General features: G+C 41.9%; 2 protein-coding genes across 3 annotated transcripts in view; one reads left to right on the plus strand and one right to left on the minus strand.

The window, feature by feature from the left end:
• LOC135114833 (uncharacterized) overlaps positions 1-17,500 on the plus strand; it is a 154,460-nt gene that overhangs the window by 35,004 nt on the left and 101,956 nt on the right. The gene's annotated exons all lie outside the window — the stretch shown is intronic.
• Positions 1-17,500, minus strand: part of LOC135114834 (uncharacterized) — a 116,442-nt gene that overhangs the window by 26,483 nt on the left and 72,459 nt on the right. The window contains exon 4 of the mRNA XM_064030959.1: positions 5,779-5,855. Within this exon, the coding sequence (XP_063887029.1) occupies positions 5,779-5,855 (77 nt within the window). The remainder of the gene's footprint in view (positions 1-5,778; positions 5,856-17,500) is intronic.

Genomic DNA, 17,500 nt, shown 5'->3' on the forward strand with positions numbered 1-17,500 from the left:
CTATCCTCATTTTCGATCCAAAGCTGGATGCTGCGTTTATGTGCGCAATGACTTAACCTGCTCTCGTGCCCACGCTCTTGAATCTTCCGAGTTTTCCACCATCTGGCTACGACTACAGAGTCATTCTCATACTAAATTTATCTGTGCTGTATACCTCTCTCCTAACTCCTCTGACTATAAGAAATTCTTTGACTACTTAACTTCCAAAGTGGAGCACATTCTGACCCTCTTCCCTTTTGCAGAGATCTCCATTCTTGGAGACTTCAATGTTCACCACCAGCTTTGGCTTTCCTCTCCCTTCACTGACCATCCTGGTGAACTAGCCTACAACTTTGCTATCCTCCATGACCTAGAGCAATTGGTGCAACACCCTACTCGTATTCCTGACCGTCTTGGAGATACGCCCAACATTCTTGACCTTTTCCTCACCTCTAATCCTTCTGCTTATGCTGTCACCCTTTCTTCTCCGTTGGGCTCCTCCGATCACAATCTTGTCCTATCATTCCAATCCCTCCTCAGGATCCCCCTAAGCGAAGGTGCCTCTGGCGTTTTGCCTCTGCTAGTTGGGGGGACCTGAGGAGGTATTTCGCTGATTTTCCTTGGAATGACTACTGCTTCAGTGTCAGAGACCCATCTTTGTGTGCTGAGCGCATAACAGAGGTGATAGTGTCTGGCATGGAGGCGTACATTCCTCACTCTTTTTCTCGTCCTAAACCTTCTAAACCTTGGTTTAACACAGCTTGTTCTCGTGCTATACATAATAGAGAGGTGGCCCACAAAAGGTACTTAAGCCTTCCATCACCAGAATCTCATGCACTTTATATTTCTGCCCGGAACCATGCCAAGTCTGTTCTCCAACTAGCCAAAAACTCCTTCATTAACAGAAAATGTCAAAAACCTTTCAAGATCTAACTCCCCTTGTGATTTCTGGCATCTAGCCAAAAATATCTCCAATAACTTTGCTTCTTCTTCTTTCCCTCCTCTACTTCAACCAGATGGCACCACTGCTATCACATCTATTTCTAAAGCTGAACTCTTTTCTCAAACCTTTGCTAAAAACTCTACCTTGGACGATTCTGGGCGTGTTCCTCCCTCTCCTCCACCCTCTGACTACTTCATGCCACTTATTAAAATTCTTCGCAATGATGTTTTCCATGCCCTCGCTAGCCTAAACCCTCGGAAGGCTTATGGACCTGATGGGGTCCCTCCTATTGTTCTCCGAAACTGTGCCTCCGTGCTTGCACCTTGCCTAGTCAAACTCTTTCAGCTCTGTCTGTCAACATCTACCTTTCCTTCTTGCTGGAAGTTTGCCTACATTCAACCTGTTCCTAAAAAGGGTGGCCGTTCTAATCCCTCACACTACCGTCCTATTGCTTTAATTTCCTGCCTATCTAAAGTTTTTGAGTCTATCCTCAACAGGAAGATTCTTAAACATCTATCACTTCACAACCTTCTATCTGATCGCCAGTATAGGTTCCGTCAAGGCCGCTCTACTGGTGATCTTCTGGCTTTCCTTACTGAGTCTTGGTCATCCTCTTTTAGAGATTTTGGTGAAACTTTTGCTGTTGCCTTGGACATATCAAAAGCCTTTGATAGAGTCTGGCACAAAGCTTTGATTTCCAAACTATCCTCTTACGGTTTCTATCCTTCTCTCTGTAACTTCATCCCAAGTTTCCTTTCTGACCGTTCTATTGCTGCTGTGGTAGACGGTCACTGTTCTCCTAAATCTATTAACAGTGGTGTTCCTCAGGGTTCTGTCCTGTCACCCACTCTCTTCTTATTATTCATTAATGATCTTCTAAACCAAACTTCTTGTCCTATCCACTCCTACGCTGATGATACCACCCTGCACTTTCCACGTCTTTTCATAGACGTCCAACCCTTCAGGAGGTAAACATATCACGCAGGGAAGCCACAGAACGCCTGACTTCTGATCTTTCTAAAATTTCTGATTGGGGCAGAGCAAACTTGGTATTGTTCAATGCCTCAAAAACTCAATTCCTCCATCTATCAACTCAACACAACCTTCCAGACAACTATCCCCTCTTCTTCAATGACACTCAGCTGTCCCCCTCTTCTACACTGAACATCCTCGGTCTGTCCTTTACTTATAATCTGAACTGGAAACTTCACATCTCATCTCTAGCTAAAACAGCTTCTATGAAGTTAGGTGTTCTGAGACGTCTCCGCCAGTTTTTCTCACCCCCCCCAGCTGCTAACTCTGTACAAGGGCCTTATCCGTCCATGTATGGAGTATGCTTCACATGTCTGGGGGGGTTCCACTCATACTGCTCTTCTAGACAGGGTGGAATCAAAAGCTTTTCGTCTCATCAACTCCTCTCCTCTAACTGACTGTCTTCAGCCTCTCTCTCACCGCAGCAATGTTGCATATCTAGCTGTCTTCTACCGCTATTTTCATGCTAACTGCTCTTTTGATCTTGCTAACTGCATTCCTCCCCTTCTTCTGTGGCGTCGCTGCACAAGACTTTGTTCTTTCTCTCACCCCTATTCTGTCCACCTCTCTAACGCAAGAGTTAACCAGTATTCTCAATCATTCATCTCTTTCTCTGGTAAACTCTGGAACTCCCTGCCTGCTTCTGTATTTCCACCTTCCTATGACTTGACTTCCTTCAAGAGGGAGGTTTCAAGACACTTATCCACCAGTTTTTGACCACTGCTTTGACCCCTTTATGGGACTGGCATTTCAGTGGGCATTTCTTTTTACTAGATTTTTGTTGCCCTTGGCCAGTATCCTTCCTACATAAACACACACACACACACACACACACACACACACACACACACACACACACACACACACACACACACACACACACACACACACACACACAGATAGAGATAGGGACACACACACACACACACACACACACACACACACACACACACACACACACACACACACACACACACACACACACACACACATCACACACACACACACACACACACACACACACACACACACACACACACACACACACACACACACAGAGATAGGGACACACACACACACACACACACACACACACACACACACACACACACACACACACACACACACACACACACACACACACACACACACAGTCAGCAGTAGAAGCGGCCCTGGTACCGTTACAACTATCACCAGATGTAGCATAATAATGAGGCCTTAGTTCAGGGGAGAGTGAAGCTGAAATTACGTTACCTGCCTGTTCACCTGGATATCACGGTGAGAGGACTTTGCCCATTTGGCCGCCAGGTGCGTGTACTGTCCCCCTCATTAAGGTTCCTGCCGCTATCCATTAGTATTGATTAGCATTACTTGTGTCCCATTACATCAAAGACTTAAAGGCTGACTAAATGGGTTGGCTCGTATTGTGCTTGTAAAGGTTGTGTTTTTGTTAGTGTTTGTGTTTGTAAAGGTTATTTTTTTTTTGTTTATAATGAATGGATTAGTTAGTGTTATATTTGAAAGAGATTTTTATTTGTTAGCCCCTTGATGTGTTTTTATTTTTTTAATTATTTTTTTTCTATTATTGTTGAATGGGTCAGCCCATGTTGTTTAAAAGCCCCATGTTATATTTTAATATAATTTTTTATTTTATTTTTTTTTATTGGTCAGGCCCATGTTTTGTTTGAAAATGTATATTTTCATTATCATTTTTTTTAATGGGTCATCCCTTATTATTTAATTTTATTTATTTATTTATTTTTTTTTTTGTTTTTGTTTTTACTCGTATTATTGAATGGGTCACCCCGTATTGTTTAAAAAGGCTGATTTTTTTTTTATTAAATGGCAAAGGGTTCCAGTGTTTGATTCGATCCAAATGAGGAACAAAGGAATGAACTTTCATGATTGGATAATACGATGAAAGAATGGTTTGAATGGCATTATTAAAAAAAAAAAAAAAAACACGTTAGTATTAATGACAATGCATCATAATTTAATATTTTTAGATTATTTTTTTATGCGTGTGTGTTTAATTGAGTTTGGTTCATCATAATGAGATCCCTCTGCTTGGAAATTGGAGTTAATTGTACCTTCGTTATTTTGGGGAAATTGAAAAAAAGGTATTGCTGTAATGATGGTGATAATGATACACACACACGCACGCACACACACACACACACACACACACACACACACACACACACACACACACACACACACACACACACACACACACAGTCACAAAGTATAATGAAGCTGCCAGTCTGAGTAGAAAATAATATTACTAATTGTCTTTCAATTCGTCTCTGAACTGTTTGTTTGTGTGTGTGTGTGTGTGTGTGTGTGTGTGTGTGTGTGTGTGTGTGTCGGAAGCACACCTTTCTTTACCTGTGTGCGTATTTGTGTGTGTTCAGGAGAGCAGAATGTGTACCTTTTAGAGTCACTATCTCGTCAAATCACAAAAGAAAAAAGATAATTAGGAGTTGATTCAAAAAAAAAAAAAAAAAGTTGATCGATTTAGTTTCCCAGGTCTCGTGATGTTCCTAATAGATATTTCCCAAAACTAAGGATCTTATTATTTGTCGAGAGTTAAATTAACGTCGCTGGTGCATCGATGTGTGGTGCTGGCTTGCTTACACTTCTCTTCTAAACACAGTAGAGTGAAAAATTATTCCCCTCGACATTTCTCACCCAAAACAGTCTTTTTTTTTAACTAGAATAAAAAAAAAACGTCTCTGGCACTTTGATGTGACGTGGCCTTGCATGCACCTTACATTTAAGCAAGATAGTCAAAAAGTATTCTTCTCTCCAGTTCTCCTTTAAGTGACAGTATTGGAGCGTTCAGAATCTCGCAGCCCGCCTTGGTATTGCTTCTGCAGCTGCTTTCTATTGCTCAGTATTGGCACGCCGCTCACTCCGATTGGCAAAACGTCCCTCAGAGCCTTATCCTTATTCCGTCCGTCTTATTACTCCAGTATCTTCAGTCCTTCATCCCTTCAGCTGTAACGTCCAGAAGTATCCCATGGTCCAGCGTGGGTTGATTTATTCTTTTCCCTCCTACGCTACACCACTTTTCTTTTTCCTTTTCTGTTTCCCGATCTCTATGATATTTAACCCTTTTTCCCTCCTACACTACACCGCTTTTCTTTTTCCTTTTTCTGTTTCCCGATCTCTATGATATTTAACCCTTTTTTCCCTCCTACGCTACCCCGCTTTTCTTTTTCCTTTTCTCTTTCCCGATCTCTATGATATTTAACCCTTTTGATTGCTATTTGGTATACGTTTCCTCAGTTACTAATCACTCTGAGGCATCTTTACTGGTTCTACAGCCACATTCAATCTTTAAACTGTGTAGAAATTGTGAAATCTATTAATTTTAATCGCTTACCTTCTTGTAGATTATTTTAAAGATTTCATGCATTATTTTTGGTGCTGCTAATTGTTTCGTATCGCAGTGGAAGGTTTAAAAGTTACATTTCCCTGGTGCATTGCGTAGCCAGTCCTACTTCGCTTGTGGAAAATTTTGCACTAATTTCCAGGCCAGTATAATCTAATAGCCAAAAAAATATTGAATAATCCAATTACTACGTAGCGTCGCGAAAGACAAAAGCTTAAATTTTCCCTGGCAAACTTTGGAGAACGGCGTCATTAAAACTTGGGTGGACATGAAATTATTTGTATCCCATAAGTAATAGAAAACGAGCTAAGTACTTGAGAGTGGAGGGGGAAGAAAACGAGGGACCACTTGCCGCCAGTGTAAAGGCAGCGAGGCACAGAAGTGAAAGCTTTGCGTGTAGGTGCGTGGCTGCTACCTGGAGACCCACCTGTCGTCACTGTAGTATGCTTGTAGACCGACGGTGAGGATGTGGAAGTCATCACCTCGTCTCCGCGCCCATGACACCTGGGAAGAAAAATATACCTGATTGATTTAAAGCTCCAAAAGTCGTAATCATAAGACTCAGTGGGGGAAAAAAACAATGTATCACTGGAAAAAAAGGTGAAAAAGGTATATATCTGATTAATTGACTTAAAGCTCCTGAAATCATAAGAAGTAGAGAGGGAAAAATTTATATCACCAGAGAGAGAGAGAGAGAGAGAGAGAGAGAGAGAGAGAGAGAGAGAGAGAGAGAGAGAGAGAGAGTATATATCTAACTGACTGACTGATTTACGACTCCAGAAATCTAAATCATAAGACACTGTGAAGAAAAAAAACAAACATATCACCGCAGGGAATGAGAAGGCGAGGCTACAGATGGGTCAGGACTTTGGTCAGAGGTTAGGAGCGTGGTCTGCATGAATCTTTGGGCGCTGAGTGTGAAATACGACACATTGTAGCGTCGTGAATAAGCAGGATTTTCCAACACTCGTATATCGTCACAAACTTCCTGCATGAAATCACTCCCCTGCAACTCCTTCCCCCTGCAACTCCTCCTCCCTGAAACTCCTTCCCCCTGCAATTCCTTTCCCCTGTAACTCCTTCCCCTGTAACACCTCACTCCCCTGCAACTCCTTCCCCCTGCAACTCCTCCCTAAAACTCCTTCCCCCTGAAACTCCTTCCCCTGCAATCCCTTCTCCCCGCAACTCCTTCCCCCCAGCAACTCCTTCCCCCTGTAACCCTTTTCCCCTGCAACCCCTTCCCCTTGCAATCCCTTCCCCCTGCAACTCCTTCCCCTTGTAACCCCTTCCCCCCCTGCAACCCCTTTCATCCTGCAACCTCTTTCTCCCCTGCAACCCTTTCCCCTGCAACCTTTTCCCTTCAATGCCTCCGCACTCTAATCTCTCACCCTCTTCAATTCCTCCCCCATTCTACTTTTTTCCCCTTCAGCTTCTCCCGCCTCCAATTCCTGTCCCCTACAACACGTGCCTTCACCAGCCCCTCCCCTCCTTCAACCCTTCATCCCCACCACAACCCTTTCCTCCAACCACAACAACTCTAACCTTTTCTCCCATCAATCCTTTCCCCTTTCAACGCATACCCCTTCAACTTGTTATCCCACGTATGTCTCCCCAACACGAACACGCCCCTCCTCACCCCTCACCCCTCACACACGCACCCTTACACTTACACCTGCCTCTTACTTCAACTTCCTGGGATCACCTCGTTTCTCTTAAATGCAGGAGTTTCAAAGTTTTATTTCTTTATAGTGTCCGCCTCGCAAATGCAAATCGGTATTTTGAATGCATGTAGTAGTGTGTGTGTGTGTGTTCCAGCTATCCTCCACTCACCACCACCCCCCCACTACCTGCATGTCCCCAAGTTTGAATATTATATTTTCCTTAGCGGTCCACGAGGCTGAATAAACCAAACATGTGTCACTAAAGTCCCCAGGTGTAGTCACGTGGAAAAAAAATACCTGAGAGCAAACGCTGTGTAGTCACCTGAGTAGGACGAAAGTGTCTGAGGGTAAACACGAGAGAGGGGGAGGAGAGGGAGAAAAAGAGAGGAGGAGAACAAGGAGGGAGAAGGTAAGGAAAGGAAGGGAAGGAAAGTAGTAGAAGATAGGAGAAGAGAGAGAGAGAAAGAGAGGATAAGGAGGGAGAATGTAAGAATGGAAGGGAAAGAAAGGTAGAAAAGGAATAATGAGAAGAGGAAAAAGAGGGAGAAGAGAGAGAGAGAGAGTAAAGAAAGGAAAGACGAGGAGAAGAGAAGGACAAATAGAAGAGAAGGACAAAAGGGGGGAGAACTTAGGGCCAGGAAGGAAAACAAGGGAAACAGTAAGGCAGAAAAGGATGGGGAAAAATGGGAAGGGAAAAGAAGTGGTTTAATGAATACGGAAGTAGGAGATTCGGGTGTTTGTGAAGCATGATATCAGCGGGTGGGAAATTCTTGGAACCTTGTGAATTATGCTTTGTGAGTGTGTGTCCCTCGGAGGGGTAATCTGTGTAAGGCTTCCTGTGAGGGATGGCGCGTGTTTGTAGAGTGCTGTACTGTTGTTTGTCGCCGCGCTGCCTGTGGGAAACTGACCGAGGCTGATGTGTACTTCCAACGGTTTAGTCACGTGTTGGGTTGTGTGTGTTGTGTGTTGGTACAGGTGAAGTGATGTTAGTTTAGTTGATGTTGGGTTTGTTGGGTTCTGTTTGTGTTGTGTGTTTTCCTTCCTTCATGCCTTCCTAACCTAATATAACCTAACGGTTTGCTTGTGTTGTGTGTGTTGTTACAGGCTTGTGTGATGTTCCGTTAGGTATGTTGGGTTTTCTTTATGTGTTGTGTGTGTTGTTTTCAGTGCATTTGTTTTGCTTCGCCACTTTTCCCCGTACTTTCCTGACCTAACCTAACGATTTGCTTGTGCTGTGTGTTGTTACAGGCGTGTGATGTTGTGTTTAGGCTAAGTCAGGTTAGGTTTTATTTGTTATTTGTTGTACGTGTTCTTCTCAGTGCATTTGTTTTCCTTCGCCTCCTTTCTTCTTGCCTTCCTGACCTAACTAACGATTTGCCTGTGTGCTGTGTGTTGTTACATGCTTAAAAACATAAGAATATAAAAAAAAGGGAAGTTGCAAGAAGCCATCAGGCCTACACGTGGCAGTCCCTGTACGAAACATATCCACCTATCATCCCCTAAAATAAATTGTTTGTGTGCTTGTGTGACACTGTTATGCTAGGATAGGTTAGGTTTTATTTGTTATGTGCTGTCTCTGTCATCTCTCGTGTAGTTGCTTTGCTTCTCCTTCCTTCCTTCCTTCATACCTTCCCTCTCGCACCATCGTCTCCAAGCACCTACCTTCCCCATCAATTTTGCCCGTTAACGTTTCTTTCTCTCGTCCCTCTCCCTCTCCCAGTACTTCGATTCGCTAGCATTTCTCTCTCAGCCAGTATTTCTCCCTCCCGACACCCTCTTCTCTCCTCCAGCAATTCAACTCTCCTTTCCTCTCTCTCTCTCTCTCTCTCTTCTACTTCCTTCCATCCTTCCCTTCCACATTCTGTCGGCCTCAGTTCTCCTCCCTCCCTCCTCCCTCCCTCCCTCCCTCCTGAGCCTGTCATAGCGAGTCCAACATGGCGTAGGAGGAATTTGCAGGCCGGGCAAGGTAAAGCCGCCCTTGAGAACACTGCAAGGCCTTCAGAGGATACCTGGAGAATGCATAGTGTAGGATTATAGGACGCAGCCTCCTTCCTCGTTCCCCCGGAGTGTCCTTTGTTCTCCCTTTAGAAACAGGACTGAATCTCCCTCCCATTTCCCCTGTAAAGTGCAACCCCTTAGTCCTCTTACTCCTCCCTCTCCCTTAGAAGCAGAGTTTAAAGGGAGAAGGAAGGAGAAGCAGATTATAACTTGCATTTAACTTTAACCTTCTTCCTCTTTTGCTGACCTCGCCTTTAGTAGTGTCCGGAGCGAGACGGTGCTGCGCTGCTCGAGAGAGAGAGAGAGAGAGAGAGAGAGAGAGAGAGAGAGAGAGAGAGAGAGAGAGAGAGAGAGAGAGAGAGAGAGAGAATAATAGCAACTAATGCTTTTCTCACACAAATCAATATGTCTTTTGATGTCATACGAAGCCCCGAGTCCCATATCCTCTTTGTTTTATGAATATTTAATACTTAACCTCCCCATCGCCCTTTTAGCGCAGTGAAAGTAAGAATATCAATGTGAATTATGCTGGACACTGAACACTCTCTCGTCGGTATTCCCTGGCGTGGATATCAAGGAAACTGTGTCGCATCAGGAAATTAACACCTCGAGCATTTGAGTGGAGGACTGACCTGACTAAACGTGCTGTACTCTGACACGCTTCCATTCACCGCGCCCAAGAGGTTAAGGACTGGATGTGGTTGCGATTAGAATAAATTAAACGATAGAGGATAAGATGAGACTAAAATAAACGACGTGAGGTTAAGATGACACTGGAGGAAAGAACTTTGGTTAGAATGAGAGTGGAGGAAAGGGCTTAGGTTCGGTGATACTGGGCTGGAGAGGATGTGGGAAGGGAAGTGGGGAATAAGTAAAAAGAATAGGGTAGTTTGGAATGGATATGGTAAAGAGAAATAAAGGTTTTAAGCAGGAGAAAAAAATTGGTAAAAAGATAAAAAAAAAAAGGGTAGGTTAGGGAAAGTAAGAGAAGTGACGCGGAAATACAATAAGGAAGAAGATATTAAATGGATACAATGAATAAATAAAGACAAAAAAAAAAAAAGAGAGAGGGAAGGAGAAAAGTGAAGCAGGGAAACCACGATGATTTATAATAAAATTCAAATGGAGAGGGATAAGTAAATAGAAAACGAAAGAAGATAGCAAATGGACAAAACAGATCAATCAAAACAGAAGAAAGAAAATGGAATAAAAAATAAAAAAAGTATGGGAGGAGCACCACAATGATTTACAACTAGAAAACACAACATATACATAGACTGACGCGTTACCCCGATCCCTCACATCCCTTCACGTATGCTGAGTACAGGAGAGCTGCGGGAGCCTGGTCATATTTCAAGCTGTGTTCTCGTGTCCGTCCCGCTAAGAGCAATTTACATATGGGCGGTGTTTCAAGCTGTCCGTAGTAATGCATGTGTTAGCGTCCTGTGAGTGGCCTGTGATGTATAGCGGTTTCGATTTCGTGGAGGAGAAAAAGGATGTGTATGGCGTGTGAGGCGACGAGGCTGGGTTTAAGGGAGGATTGTTATTGTCTTGTATAGTTGTTCGTTTTCTTTTCTTCAGTGGTATACTTGAGTGTTTTCTGTGAGTGCTGTTTGTTAGGTGTATGGTAGTGGTAGTGGCAACGGTAATGTCAGTGATAATACTAATGCTGTAACAAAACAACAATAACAATGACGCTAAGAACACCAGCAATATTAACAATAATAGTGATAATAGTTACAACAACAACAATAAAAGCAGTAATAATAATAACAACAGCAATAATAACTGATTAAATGAAACGCGATATCAAACCCCGTAGACCTTTCTCCAGGCTGACGCTCCGGTGCCGCCCTTCCCACGTTCATTTGCCTCTTTGCCGTGTCGCATTCAGAAAACATTTATATGAAGCGATGCTGCCGCTACCTCCCGGCCTCGTGTTATCTATTTAAAGCCTTGATTTGTGATGATCATTCTTTTTAATATGTTAGTCGACACCTGAACGTTTTTCCATGGACACGGAGGAAAATGAAAGAAAAAGTATTCTTCTCTACTCTTATCTTGTATTTTAAGCTTCCTTTACATTAATTTCAAGAAGAATAGCCATTTTAGTCTCTTTAGTCGCAATGTGTTCGGTCATACCTCCCATTACAAACTTAAGCATTTACTATCCGTTTTGAAGACATTGATTCCCTGGTTTCCCTCACGTTAAGTCGGGGAGCAGCAGCCTTCAGTCTCGGGTTAAGGAAGCACCTCGTCCATCGCGGCCGTTAGTGTGGCGGAGCAGCAACAAGTCACGAGCAGCTGAAGCGTATCAGTGAAGCAATGAGAGGGCTTCACCATGATTCTAACCTGTTTATTTCTCTCTCTCTCTCTCTCTCTCTCTCTCTCTCTCTCTCTCTCTCTCTCTCTCTCTCTCTCTCTCTCTCTCTCTCTCTCTCTCTCTCTCTCTCTCTCTCTTTGTGAATCACATAAGACCTACAAAAGGAATAAATAACTCGTACAGTAAATTTTGACTTACAGAAACAAAAAAGGTAGATCAATAACTTACACAGGATTTGATGCAACGAAAAAGCGCCACTAAAAATTATATAAAAACAAGTTAAGCCTGTGAAATATGAGAAGAATTGTGATAATGTTATTAATATTGAAAATTAAAAAAATGCAGATTACCCTAAATGAGTTAGTAGATTCAGGAGATGAATGGCTAATTGAATTCTACCTTTGATGGCTTGTTTTATGCAACGACAAACTATTTAGATTTACCTGAGAGTGATAATTAGTCATAATTTCCTAAGTGGAAAAGGCGCAGCGGTGATGGGGAGCGTAAGGATAATATTACCTTTGATTTTCAAGAGCCTTCGAGTATAAAAAGCGGAGGTAATTAGAAAACTTTATCCTACCTCCCCGACGTCTTCCTCAGGCTGCACGATTAGATTGTAGTCACAGAACTTCATTACGGGGCGTGATGGACTCGTGTTAATATTGAGTGGCCTCTTGACATCTCTCCACGTTATATATATATATATATATATATATATATATATATATATATATATATATATATATATATATATATATATATATATATACATATACAAGTGAATAATATCAAAGGGACTGGTATTGTCAAGTAATCCTACAGGTAAGAAAGATAACTGCGAGCTTACGAAATGCCAACATGAGTTTGTAATATACAGTTGAGCTAAAAAGATTAATGTAATAAACGTAAAGGTAAAATTGATGTAAAAGAAAAGCTTCATTATATGTATATATATATATATATATATATATATATATATATATATATATATATATATATATATATATATATATATATATATATATACATATAATGAAGCTTTTCTTTTACATCAATTTTACCTTTACGTTTATTACATTAATCTTTTTAGCTCAACTGTATATTACAAACTCATGTTGGCATTTCGTAAGCTCGCAGTTATCTTTCTTACCTGTAGGATTACTTGACAATACCAGTCCCTTTGATATTATTCACTTGTTTATCGTAGTTTCTCTCAGGGTTATAATTTCAGCTTTAGCTTCATTGAGAGATGCTTGAAATTCACGTAATGTCTAACTCTGTAATGACGACAGATGTCAAAGCAAGAGTCAAATTCTCCTGGTAATGATAAGGAGCAATTACTGAGGCGTAAATGTCTGATACAATATTAAACAGCAAGAACCGAGGCCAGCAGGTGAGTAGTAAAGCTGTAGACAGGTAAAGGATGCTGATTAATGCACCACCAACCTGGAAACTTGCAGTCCGTTCCAGGTGACGCTTTACGATTGAATTGTCATGAATATAATCTCAGCACTAATTAGGAATGCATCAGCCCTGGGAGATTGGAGAGAAATAGGTGCAAAATGTGAGGGAAGCAGACGAGAAACCAGCGTAGGAAAGGACAGGTAAAGGCGGGTTTATCTTGTCTTAATTTTACTCCTGGCTTGTTTACTGCCTAGCCAATATGTTTCTGTGGCCGCAAATTCATAACACCACCGCCGCCTGACTCAAAATTACCGGGAACATTATTAAAGGTGAGAATAAAGAGCGACCGCACCTCATCATCGCAAATATTGACTCGTAGACGCAAACACGCACTGAAATGAGAACCCGTAATACCACCGTAAACCAACCATCGTATTCAGAGCTCTCACTCCTCACCCTTAATATTTTACCGGTGCCATATCGATGCACGTAATTGAACATAGCAACTCCCTTTAACTCCATACGTTCCATAAACGTAGCGCTGTTTAAATTTTAAGAGCGACTGGAGGCAGCAGTCTGGCGTCGGATGGTTGTGGTTGAAAGAGCAATCAAGTCGAGGTTTTATTGATCAGACACAAAGTAATGGAGTCGTAAGGTCCAGGCTCCTGCAGCGGGAATGATGTGGGGGTGTGTATTAGCCGTCCACTCGGAAGGTTTATCGTATTTACATGTAGTAAGCGAATGACTTGTCGCTATCGGCAGAGCAGGGCGTGTGGATGAATGGTTCTGTGCCGCCTCTTGCACCGCCTCGCCGCGACCAGCTCCAGTAATGACGGGGGAACTTGTCATTGGTGCCTCGGTGATTGTGACGGCGCTGCGGCGGCCAAGACAAGGGAGACGAGGGTGGTGAGGTGATCATCTGGTAATCCCTTCCTTTGACGCCCTCTGCGCGACAAACACTCGTGTGTGTGTGTGTGTGTGTGTGTGTGTGTGTGTGTGTGTGTGTGTGTGTGTGTTGTACACACACACACACACACACACACACACACACACACACACACACACACACACACACACACACACACACACACACACACACACACACACACTACACTACACGCGTCCACTTTGTGTGTTAATGAAATGCACTTGTACCTCCTATGTATTCTTGCACGCTAATACTTGTAAATGTGTGTGTGTGTGTGTGTGTGTGTGTGTGTGTGTGTGTGTGAGTGTTTTCGTACCTCTTATGAAAGGGATTATCAAGTCTTCCTGAGTAAAGCTTGGCCTTCCTTGTTATCATAAAAAAATAGGAAAGCATCACCACAAACACCATCACCACAAGCACGTCCTGTCACCACCACCACCACCACCAACACCAGCAACAACACCACTACCACCAACAACACCACCACCACCACTACCAGCACTTGTCTCCACTACCACCACCACCACCACCACCACCACCACCACCACCACCACCACCACCACCACCACTAGCAACAACAACACTCAGCCCCGAAGCTCATATAGGAGAGGCGGCGACTCGTCCCTGATGTAATCGAAAATTAAGCATGCCCCAATTGCTGCATCAGCTCATTTCCGGATAACAGGGCCCTGGACGGAGGCGACGCGAGGTGAAGGAAAACAAGAGCCTCATGCGCGCCGCTCCCATTAGCTGCTGGGAAAAAAAAGAAACGTCAACAGAATGTAATTTCACTTCCAGAAATAACCGCTTGCGAAAAAAAAATATACATATATAAATAACGGACGTGGGAGGGAAATAATGATAAAAATGCGCAAAACAGTCACAAAATGCGCAGATACAAGACAAAAATAGACCTTCGAGGAAATTAACACGCGCTAAACAGACTCAAAAAATCTTCAGGCACAAGAAAAATAGGTCCTAAGAAAAAAATGAGCGAAAAATGCTTCAGACTCGAAAAAGATACGTGAGTGGGAGGAAATAATTGAGCAGCGAAAGAGGGGACATAAAAGACCATGTATTCCGTTACACATCAGTCATTAGCAGCGCGTGAAGGCCGCCTAGACGAAGGTAACACCGGGTATAACAATTTCGGGTTAAAAAGATCTAGAGAACAACGGCCTACCCTCCCCAGCACGCGAAGCACCACATTCCCTGTATAATGGATGAATCTGCTCCATAACACATTTTTTTTTCGGACCTTAAAAGCCACATAAACAAAGATGATACAGAAGATTTAGCGATAAAGAGTGGAAAAATATTCAGAAAACACTCGCAAATTACTCTTCTCAACACGCAAAGGAGCATGTTTCTAATGTGATCGATGAATTTCGTTCCATAACACTTTTCTAAAAGCGTAAAGGCCACCTCAGCAAAGATGATACAGGTATAACAGTAAAGAGTGAAAATATATTCATAAAACATTTAAATCACTCTTCCCAACACACAAAGCAGTCTATTTCTTTTATAATCGATGGATTCGTAACGTGCCACATCTTTGAAACAGTAAAACTCTCCTAAACGAAGGTAATACAAAAGATACGACGCTCAAGATTGAAGAAAATATTCAGATAAAACTCGCAAATCCCTCTTCCTTCCTCTTCCCAACACACAAAGCAGTCTATTTTTTTTTTTTTATATATATATATAATCGATGGTCCTCGTCACGCGTCACATTTCTGAAATGGTAAAGCCCACCGAAACACAGATAATGCAGATTTAACAATAAAAAGCGAAAAGATTTTTTAGAAAACTTCCGTAAATTACTCTTCTCAGTACACAAAACAGTCTACATCTTATTGATAATTTTTATCCCATAACATATTTTCTCAAACTTTAAAACAAAGATAACACGAAAAAAACAACGATAACAAGTGAAAACATTAAAAAAAACACTCACAAATCACTCTTCCTAACACACAAAGCAGTCTTATTTCCTGTACAATGGCTGTGGAAGGTTGGATCAGGTCAGAACTCGGCAATCGCAAGGAGAGGAGCCGAGAGGGACCAAACATCCTTAGAGACCCACATTTGCTGCGTAATATTTATCCTGGAGCCTCACGACCTTTTTTCCAGCGGCCGGGGAGATGCTTAGCGACGAGTTCCCGAGGGAGAGGGAGGGAGGTAGAGAGGGAATGAACGCTGCGCCAAGTGTGAAAGTTTTGCCGGGAAAAGAGTTTAGTTATCCCTTGCAATCTAGGACGACTCTCTTTCTCTCTTTCCCTGTCTCTCCCTCTCCCTCTCTCTCTCTTGACAATGTTCCCGGTTAGACAGAAAGGGAGGGAATGTAATGGCAAAGAATTCTTGTTGAGCGAAATAGCTGTGTATAAAATGGCCCCGAAGCATTTTTATCGTTGAAGGAAGGGCGCGGACACAGAGACACAGAAGTAGTGGACAAAATATGAAAATAAAATGATAGAATGATTGAAGTGAAGGGACTGAAATGTAAGGGAAAAATGTACAAAGTTTTTGAAATGTGAGTTGGGAATTAATAAAGAGTGCAGGTAAATATGTTGGCGATGAGTCTGTACTGTGTAAGGTAAAGGAAAAAAAAATATGAGAATGTTATTTGCTTAACAAGTATATCGGCGTAGAGTTATAAAACTACAAGGATATGAATGAGAATTAAAATATATGACATCAGTTGAACTATTTCGAAAATAAAAGTTTTATCAGCAAAACAGGTTCTGAAGAGAAACTGAATATATTTACATGGAAAGCATTGACTCCTGATTTATACATAGAAAAATCAACGTGTGAGAATATAGGAGTATTGAAGAGAGCCTTCAATCTATTCTGATAAGGATATGATAAGGAAATAGGTAATGAACGTTTGTATTGGGAGGCATAAGATAAGAGACAATCAGTAACTCTTGGATTATGAAAAAATAAATAAATAAATAAAAGTGAATTCTTGCACTGGAAAAAAAAATAAAAGGAAATGGAATTACTAATATGATGATAATCAGTAACGCCTGGATCAAAAAAGATATAAAGCAGTGGAGGTAACGATAAATAATGATAAATTCTTACACTAGAAAAAAAAGATATAAAAAAAATGGAAGATCATAAGTAACTCTTGGGTTAGAAAAAAAAGTGATTTTTTGCCCAGGAAAAAAAGCTAAGGAAACAAAAATATCATCAGAAAGACAAGTGAATGGGGAAATTAATTAAATATTGTCCTTACTAGATCTATGTAGATAATGAAAAACACTTGCACTAGAAAAAAAATATATAAGACAATGAAAACATCAGTAGGAAAATAAATGAAAGGAATGTCGATTAACTCTTGCATTACGTCTATGGAGAGGCGAAGCAATGCAGACACAACCGCAAGAGGGGACGGGGAAGGGTTGGCAGCGCAGGGAGAGGAAGAGTTGTGTTGGTGTTACCTGTTGTACATTAATTAATTAACCCCCATCTCTCAGGGACACCAGCACGTTATCCTCACCTGACTTGCTTTTAATTAAGTTGACCAAATAAACCTCTTACCTTACGAATACACGAGGCAGTGGGAGCTCAGGAGGCCAGGCATGCTCTGTTCTCTACTGTAATGCATGCTCTTTATATCTTTCTCTCCTGTTACATCTGTTCTCCTTTTAATTACAGGTCTAAACTCTTTGACTGCTATTTGGTACATCTTTCCTTAATCACTAATCACTCTGAGACATCTTTACTTGTTCCATGGCCACATCCAATCTTTAAACTGGGTAAAAGTTTTAATCCTTTACTTTCTTGTAGCTACTTATGAAGATTTCATGCTTTACTTCTGGTGCTG

The sequence above is a fragment of the Scylla paramamosain genome, chromosome 28 (assembly GCF_035594125.1).
Source record: "Scylla paramamosain isolate STU-SP2022 chromosome 28, ASM3559412v1, whole genome shotgun sequence".
NCBI lineage: Eukaryota > Metazoa > Arthropoda > Malacostraca > Decapoda > Portunidae > Scylla > Scylla paramamosain.